The sequence below is a fragment of the Girardinichthys multiradiatus genome, chromosome 22 (genome assembly GCF_021462225.1).
Source record: "Girardinichthys multiradiatus isolate DD_20200921_A chromosome 22, DD_fGirMul_XY1, whole genome shotgun sequence".
Classification (NCBI taxonomy): Eukaryota; Metazoa; Chordata; class Actinopteri; order Cyprinodontiformes; family Goodeidae; genus Girardinichthys; species Girardinichthys multiradiatus.
In genome coordinates, this window is record NC_061814.1 from 35,040,312 (window position 1) to 35,050,001 (window position 9,690).

General features: G+C 39.4%; 1 protein-coding gene across 1 annotated transcript; it reads right to left on the reverse strand.

Moving 5' to 3' along the window:
• Positions 1-1,957: 1,957 nt before the first annotated feature.
• LOC124858787 (transmembrane protein 121) lies at positions 1,958-7,600 on the reverse strand. The gene has a single exon (XM_047351001.1). It carries the CDS (start codon positions 6,210-6,212, stop codon positions 5,262-5,264), a length of 951 nt encoding a protein of 316 aa, XP_047206957.1. The 5' UTR covers positions 6,213-7,600; the 3' UTR covers positions 1,958-5,261.
• Between the last annotated feature and the right edge of the window lie 2,090 nt (positions 7,601-9,690).

Consider the following 9,690-nt stretch of genomic DNA (forward strand, 5'->3'; position numbering starts at 1 on the left):
AGCTGTGGAAAAGTGTGCACAACTCCAAATTGCACCTCTGGGCTGTTTAATTAGACTAAATAAAGTGGTTAGTTCCTCAGTTCAAATGCAAAATGTATTCTGCTATCATGTATTCTGGCATTGCAGTAGCAATAAGGATGGAGGAGCAAACAGTCCCCCATAAGGTTTTTAATATTTTATAATAGTTGCAGCACAACTCATACAATCACAACTTCAGGTTTCAAAGCTTCTCTCTGATCAGCTCACAGTAATTGGTCCATAAACCTTGTTAGTTTTTGTCAGGATGGTTTCTTCTGTTTGGAAATGCCAAGGTATAATGGGGTCTTCTCCAATACAACAAGAATGAGACTGATTGCGTAGGTTCAGATCTGCAGATTGTGACAAGGTCATGGAAAAGATCTGGAGTACTCCTGACATCCATGGCAGTAGCATCCTGGCAATGAGGCAGCATCATCCAGCTGACAGATGGTTGCATCTAGATATTGTGTGAGAGAGCAGTGCAAGGTGGTGGCCTGGAAAGTATTGCAGCTGTAGCTAAATGTAGCAGAATCACAGTGCGAATGAGCTGCGATACAAAACACAGAGCGTGTAGAAGGGTGACTGAGGGAAAAAGACTTGGCAAGTACTGACAAAGCACTGACATCATTCCCACTGAGTAAGGTTTTCAAAATTTGCCTTGATCCAGCCAGATTCTAATGGGTTGTGGAGATCATGCAAAGCATAGCCTGGTCTGAACCATGTGTGCATGTTTCCCATAGATCAGAGCTGGCCAACTCCAGTCAACAAGCTGTGTCCTGCTTTTTAAGATATTCCAATGGTTCACCACTCCTGAATCAAATAATGGTCCATTGTGAAGCCTTTGCAGAACTTACCTACATATGGAGGACTATTTGGCCATTAATTGAGCTGTATTATATTAGGAACACATCTAATATATGCAGACATCAGCTCTGAAGAACTGGAGTTGGCCACCCCTGACATTGATCATGAGCTGCAGACCAAAACATTCTTTAGTGTAAATGTCAAAAGTTGTACCTAAACTTATAGCAAGAGAATGTCTATGAAATAGCATTTGCATAATTTGATTTAAAAATGTAAATTAGTTAGAAACCTTTGGAATTGGTTTGACTCTGACTAGCTGTCAACTATTCAGATCAATAACTTGACTGGGGTATTGTATTTGTTGGCTTATTTTAAGTCTTTTTTTTTTTTTTTACCTTAGATCGGTCGTCTCTAAACGTTTTGGCTTAAACAGTCAAGCTGAACATACTCATGGGCAACATAAATTTGATTTTTTTTTTTTTTTCAATTAATATACCAAAACAACTTTATTATGATTTTTGTTTTATTTCACCTACTTAACAATAAACTAAACGTGGAATATTTTAATAAAAAAATCAAAGCAGTCAGATTTTTCTAGGAAAGGGATTTGTACGTCATTGCAGTTCCAAAACATCAAAAGGATCTGCCATATTAGCCTTATTAAAAGAAAGACATACAGTTTCCAAGTTTTATTTCTATCAACAAGAATGGGACATGGGTCACTGAAAAAGCTTTAGGTATTTACCCAAAATAAATGAATGGAAATGCACAAGTCTACTTTTGAGTAAAACTCATTGAATATGTAATTCTGCTTTCTATTAATTAAAATAAAAGCATAAATATCTGGTTAATAAAAGACAAAAACATTGTGTTGTGCCTAACATTTTCAGCTTTAGGAAGATTTGAATGTGTCAATGAAAATCTCACCCTAACTTTTTTAACAAACTGCATCTGACTGCATCACATGCCTGTGCAGGCAAGCAGAATGTGCACCATTCTCAAAATTTGGGTGTCACACAAAAACATCCCAAGTGCTGTAAATGGCCCATGGACTTCACTTTAGACCCCCATTGCATTAATTTCAAGTTTGTACAAGATTTCCTCATGTTGATATAAAGTGATAAATTCAGACCAGTTTCTGCTCCATAACATAAAACTTTTATTCTTATTTTATTCTTTTTGTCAAATTTGTAAATAAACAAATAGAGACAGCAGATAGCCTGCAGGAAAATTATCAGTAGTAATTTTGATTTTTATATTCGTGTCAGTTATATTTTTGGTAAACCCGTACTTCTGTTTCTGTCACTTGTAAAAAGTTTTTAAATCCTTACATTGTTTAAATCTGCAGGGCTGACAATTTCAGCAGAACATTTTTTAATGTACCATTATTGTTTTAAAAGAAGAATGCTTTCCTTTCATTGCAGCAGTTCTGTAAAAACAATATAATCCAATAGTGCATTATAGTGTCTAAATTGCTGATGTTGTATCTTTACAAGCCAACAACACCGACAAGTACCGCTGACTACAGCAGTCTTAATGTGATAGCCTGGTTTGTGCCACTGAATTTTGCCACCTTTCTGTAGCTGTGCCTTGCATAGAACAAATTTAAGACCATCTCCTGCACGGCCAGGTTTTTAGCAAACACTGCTTTACATTAATTTTAGCCTGTAATCCAAATTTTCTTTACTTTGTATTACATTCCATTTTATACCACTGCAGTGTACTTTTTTCATCATGTAAAGGACTTTGAATTGTATTGTTGCTGAAATGTGTTGTACAAATAAACCTACCTTGCCTAAATTACACACACAGCCACAGGTGAGAGAAACTAATCCACGTGCAAGATGTGGAACGTCTTGTGAAATTAGTATTATAGATGACCAGAACTCTGCTTCGGTGCGTGCAGTTTGGCTAGAAAGTAATAAAAATTCTCTTTGAGGCAAATATATTCACAGAAGGCAAACAAACAGGCACAAACTCCAGCTCTGACTCAACTGGTGGTGTGGGTGGGGAAAAAAAGCTTGTGAAAGAGCAAGATTTGTCATATCAAGACAAGACGTGCGCTCGGCAGTTTTTGTGGATTCACATCACTGCACCAAAGTATCTATTTTGTCCTTTTGTGCGAAGAACAGAATGACAGTGCTTACAACCGCTGTTGCCACTAAGCACAAACTCAGATAGTCACTGTGCGCCTGAGGAGGATATTAAACAGGCTTTCTTATTAAGGATTCATTTACCCTCCTGCAGTGTTGGTTCTTGGCTGTGCATTTATTCGCACAGAAATGGCAATACAGTCATTACTTGCACTGATCAAACTTCATATCAAATACAGAGTTAATCCTAAATGTTCCCATCATCACAATTACCCTTGTAAAATACAACAAAACTCAAGACAATTTCCATTTTTTAAAGAAACACTTTTGTATCTCAGCAGCTTTTAAATATGCAGTTCAAGTGAAAAGGTTACATTCTCCTCATGGGCATTAATGTAATTATAATTTGGAACTTTTAATTATGGATAGTAATTGTTCGTTTTTAGAATGAAATAATTAAGCAAAAAATATATGAAGTAAATTTTAAATTGAGAATAATGTGCAAAAGTATTAATTTATACTGTATATATGTTTTTTTGGTCTAATCCACATAAAGTCATACGGGCTCAAATACATATATTGATTGAAATCCCAATATTATCTGGTTAAATGTCCTTTTGGAAAGTTGCATCTTGACCACCGAATTTCTGAAGCTATCACCAAACTTCTTGCATTAAAATGGCTGGATATTTGACCACTCTTCATTGCAGTTTTGGTAGAGCTCATTTGAATCTATTAATATGGTTGGCATCAGGCTTTGGAGAAGCCAGTTCTAGGACCACAATATTACCCTGCTTTATCAATTCCAAAACCAGTTTTGATGTGTGTTTGGGATCGTTGTCCGTACACTTAACTGTGTCCAAAGCCCCTTTAAGTTAATGCTTTCAGTCTGCTATCTGCATATGTTCGTTACACCTTGTGAATGAGCTGAACACAGAAAGGGGGGTTGAAGTCTACCCAACAATGTTGAGCCTCTAATAAATGTTAGGAGGCAGTCAGGAGTTTATTTCAGATCAACCTTTCCTTTTGTGATCTACACTTACACCTTGCAATCAACTGAAAGATCCCTAAATAAAATGAGTGGTTGAAATCAACCCACCAATATCTCAGCCCTGACCCACAATAGGATGCAGCAGCTGACCCATTCCAACTATTGCTTTTAAGGGTAAGGTGGGATTGTAGAGTGGTAGACTATATTCACACTGCAGGTCTCAATGCTCAATTAAAATGTTTTGTTGAGATCCATTTTTTGTTGCCATGGTTGTTCACATTTTAATTTAAATGCCACTGCCATGAAACTCCAGCTTGTAGTCTGCTTCTGCATGCAGAAGCATCACACGCAGCACGCTGTATCTGTAAAACTAAACATAGATGCTACACATGTCAATATGAGTGTTTCATAAATACCGTTTTGGTAAGACTTTTATGTTGAAGGAGACCAAATCTACTAACAGGAAGTAGTATGCCAATGTAATTATCTTGATTCACATGTATGTAGTTCTGCAGAAAGTGTGAATAAAGATGCACTAACTCCAGAAAACAGTACAGCATGCAATTATTAAAGGAGCATTGAACATCTGCCACATTTCATTCATTGTTCACATTTGATCTTGAGGCCACGCTCTTCACCTGTATGATCTGATACAAATCTTTGTATTTTTTTTCTCTTGTGCAACACTGGACACTCAATTGGTATTTATTAAACTATTTTATTTTGAAAAAATAAATATACCCAATTGACCAATGACTTTCAAACAATTTTATGACAAAACCCTTTTACAGCCAGTGAGAAAGCAGGAAAGCCTTTATATTGTACTCAGTATTTGATCACATATAAAACTCACTTCTTTTTAAGAGACAGGGCATTAACTGGCATTTTGTACCCTCATTACTTTGATTCTCTTATTGAGTTTCTTGTCTCACTTTGACAAGGTAAAGCCCTCGACTACGAGGAAACAACTGAGAAACAGAAATACACACCACAGCACACAGACCCTTAGGTTTTAGATTAAAATGCAACACACACAATCCAAAAATATATTCTCTATTTTTTTGCAGTAGATGCCTTTTTTCCTTTGTACATATAGAAAAAATACACATGTAATTAAATTCACCATGGGAGAAATGCTTTCAGAGAGTCATCAGTAATTCAGCTGTGACAGCACTGCTCTATCCTCACTAAGTGTCTGCAGTGTCCTGTGTGCCTTAAGCATCAGGGATCATGATCTCCCGTTTGTTCACGAGTATTCACACAACCTAAAAGGTGTAAAACACTGCTCCCTGCCAGCGTCCTGAGAGTCGTATTTACTCCTATTGACATTTTTTAGGGTTCAGCCCCTCATTATGTCATGTGTGTTCACAGGTTGTCACTTCGGGTAAAGGCGTCTGGTCCTGCATGACCACTTGAGGTGAAGTGGGTGCAGGACGAGTGTGTGCGACCGAGTTTTTCTGCAGCTCCACACCAAAGGCAGGAGGAGCATTCTGCAACTGCCTTCTGTATTGCACAAAGCTGCAGGTCTTTAGGATGATGGCCAGTATGTTCTTTCCGATCAGAATCCCAGATACCCTTGCGTCCCTGTACAGAAACATGTTCCCTCCGCGAATGAAGAGTGTGATTACGTTGATGGTCACCAGGCTGAGGATGGGGTACAAGAGCATCTTGTGGGGCACGATGTTGATGCCCTGCATGCTGATCTCGCTCAAGGACACACAAGGAAGCACGAGCAGCAGGATGTAGCAGTAGAAGAACATCAGGCCCTCCGCCCACAGAGGCAAGCCTTTCTTTTGAGGCTCCCACAGGTTAGCTTGGATGTCCAGTATGTCCAGCAAGTCCACCACTACCCAAAAGAGGCGATTACGGATCTCCTCCCGTTTCTTGAAGGCCCGAACGTACTCCATGTGGTCAATGGCGACCAGTACAGTGAACAGCACTGGAATGCAAATGGACAGCAACAGTGTCAAGGCTTTCCTCGCGAGAGCATCCAAGCTTTTCCTGTCCGCTTTGTAGTTTTGATACACAAAGTAGACTTTGATCTCGAGCACAAAGATATATAGGAACCAGAGGATCATGGCATAGCCTCGTTTGGCAGTCCGCACTTCAGCACCCACCCACACCGCCACGTAACGCAGCACAATCAAGAAGCAGATGTCCCCCACCATCACCATGATGCAGATGCCAATCTTGCGGGGTCCGTGGTTCTGCTCCACCAGGTAGGCATCAATCAGCGCCATGCTGCTCATGATGAGGATGGTGGAAAGGCAAACGTGGGGCTTGTTGGTGGGGGGTGGGGGTACCATCCTTGCCTGGGTTGAAAGGGGTGGGAAAGGAAGAGAGTTGCTGACGGGGTAGTGAAAAGGTTTCTCAGTTTATCCAGATACTAGATGATGCCTTTTCCCTCCATTTTTTCTGTCTTAGAAAGAATCCAGGATGCATTAATTGGATTCACACAGATCACTTCAATCAATCTCTGTTTGTGCCCAAGCCACCTCCCGAGTAGACAGCGCTCCTCATTTAGTAAATGATGCTCATTAGTAAATGGTGCGTAAACATCCAGGATCACTTGTCAAAGGAATTAATAAACGTCAAGATGTGCCTACCTTTTACACCTTAATCATTATTTGTTGAACATAACTGTTGAATCAGTAGGCTGCACTTTGTGTCATTAGATGAGACAAAAGCTGCATTGTTGTGCTTTCACTGGAGCCATCCATTGTTTGACTCAAGCTTAAGATTTAGAAAGAAATCCAGCAAATTACTCACTTGTGTCCCTTTTTATACCTTATCCTACTAACTGGCGATCATCCATGAGACTGTGCTCGCAGATCAGGAAACCCATAAGTAATCCACAGGAGAAGAGAGGAGAAAATGCCTGAGATCTTTTCCTCTCTCAGACATGAATCCAGTAGACGTACATTGGTTTTTACTTTTTTTTATGGTGCAATGGAGAAATCCCAAAATACTGCTGTCATAATCCACTTTCTATTCTGAATCATGTGGAAAGCATCTCAACGGTCACCAAGACAGCTATCCATTTCTGTTACCAAGAAGCAATGCAATTCTGTTTTCAGCTCAGATGGTATAAAGGCCCCCCTGCAAAAAAGAAAAAAAGTGGTAAAGTTTGGAAGAAATCTCTGTCTAGAAGAGAAATGTTTCCCCAGAAGTTATTATCCGTCATCCGCAAGCAACAACATTTTCCTTTTTTCTTGGTTAAGCCAGAAGAAAAAGAAGGGATGTAGTGGTGTTTTAAATGCAGTGGGTGTCCTTTTTCCACTCTAAGGTTTGTAAGTGAATTTCTCTGTGTGTTTCTGTTGTCACCACGCTTTGTTTGCCGATGTAAAATGCTGCCCACTTGGTGAGATCTTGTCAGCCTTTCCGTTTCTCTGTCTCCTTCTTAAGCAGCCTTTTGCCAGAGCCACCAGGATCAACAGTGTCAGTGGATTCCCCTGTCTCCAGTCGGCACAACCAGCGCAGCGTTACTCCAACACAGCTGCCTCTTCCCAGTCTCTGTCTCTGTGCGCTCCTTAGTCCCTCTGTGTAAAGTGTAGAGAGAAGCACTCCTCTGCCGCGTGCAGAAGCACTCCTGAGATCTCTTTTGCTCTGGAGCTTGCGGCCACCTTCCTTTTCTTTCTGCCTCTTCTGCTCAAGTAAAGGCACTTGCTGTGTGTAGGTGACGCTCAGCAGAGCACAGCTGCAGAGAGACGGAGAGAAAAGAGGTAGAGAGAGAGAGAGAGGGAGATACTTTTCCAGGGGGTGGAGAGAGGCGGGCTGAGGAGGGGAGTTAGCTTAATGCACAACTTCTCTCTCTCATCCTGTTTTCCTCTCTTTTTTGTCACATTATGCTTAGCACTGATATCTTATTTTCACCGGCAATCTCATTTTTATTTCCCAAATAAACCTATGCTTTCCTCAATCTTTAAGAAGCTCATTACGCCACTATGCAGTTTTTTTCTCTCTCTTGACTCGGAAGGTGCAGAGATTTAGAGTGATCCATAGGGCAGAGGAAATCCTCTTCAGGGCGACAGGATGTAGAAATCCAGCTTCCCAGAAGGCTGTGGCTGTGAGTGGGGAGAGTTGGTAGGGTGAGGGGGGTGGAAGCAGCTCCTCCTGACAGAGAGCCTTTCTATTGATCCACCAACAGGGCAGTGAATCAGGACACTGAGACTGGGCCAGAGACCACAGATGAGGGGTGCAATGGGGAGGTACAGGTGTGAAGGGAGCAGATGAGAAAAACAAATGCAGGATAAGAACATCTAATGTAAGACTAATTAAAGAATGCATGGGAAGGACTAGATGGGACAACATTTCAGTCACACAGAATACATTGAAAGATGGTACAGTGCCTTGCAATAGTAGGACTCTAACCAGTATACAGACTCAGCATTTTGCCTATTCTTTCTTGGAAAGTGGCCAAAGCTCAGTCAGATTAGACGGAGAGCACCTGTGAGCAGAGATTTTCAAGTCTTGCCAACAGTTCACGATTGGATATAGGTCTGAACTTTAACTAGACCATTCTAGCACATGAATATGCATTGATCTAAACCGTTCAATTGAATCCTTTTTGTATTTTTAGAGCCGTCATTGTTAGGCTTATGAATCTGAGAATATTATTTAATATTAATATTTTAATATCTTATCAAATAATATTTCGGTCTGTTAAGGGTTGTCCTGTGAATACCAGCCTAGTAAGGCGGTGGCGTTTAGGACAAAATAGAAAGGTGTGAGACGAGCTCTGACATTATTGAACAGCATAAACTCTGCACATATATGGAATGAATTCACACAATTTCTTAAAATACAAGAATTTATTAACAAAAATAAGTCAACTCAAAGTCAAACATATTTCAATCAACAAACGTTTTACTATGCTAAAACAATCCAACTAAACTACCAAGCAGAATTAAAGAATAATGAAGACTAATGGGCTATGTACAATATAAACAAGTTGATGAAAGATGATTGGAAATTATGACCAAAAGAGTGATGCAACATTACCATTCAATGTTTATGTTTGAGAACCAAGGATTATCTTGAAGAATCTGGAAGTGAAGTTAAATTAGTCTTGGAACTAACTTAGGCAATAATCAGCAAACGTTTAGACAACCACTCACAATGCAAGATCAGATAAAATATTATTTTATTAAAACAATGTTTTAAAGAAAGATCTGCTAAATAAAACCAACCTTCTGGATGACTAATTCTCAACGGGGTCTCATTAGCTGCCTTTATTTATTGAAATAATATTTAAAGAAATATTATTAAAGAAAATGGTAAAATATTTAAGGAAATATTTTGGAAAAGAGCCAAATCTTTCTGGAGAAATGGGGCTTAATGGTGTTTACTTAGTTATCAAATTTAGTAAAAATGTTAGGGACACATTATTTACTGGATTGAAAACGAAACCTTTCTGGGTAAATATTATTTGGCAGCAAGCATGTGTCCTTAGCTGTTAGCAGTTGAAGCTAACAAAGGAGGCTGATGGCTCAGCACCAGAATCAAACACACACCTTTAAAAATACCGTTAATAAAAGGGTTAAAATGCATAAACGCGGACGGTGTGTTATGATCAATCTTCTGTTTAAAATCACCCTTCAAGTAAAGTTTATCTTAACTTTAAAAACACACAAACACAGAATACAAAGCTGAGCATGTGGTGCTGAGCAGATTGTCTGCTAGCACTAAGATAGCTGAGTTCAACACAAACAAAACCAAACTTCATAAAATGAAAAACGTTTAGATCATTTCAATCTAAATCCTTCTCTCTTATTCTGCCCAAAC

What these genes read in the sequence shown, in the direction of transcription:
- LOC124858787 (XM_047351001.1), bottom strand. Translation starts at nt 6,212, where the DNA reads ATGGTACCCCCACCCCCCACCAACAAGCCCCACGTTTGCCTTTCCACC.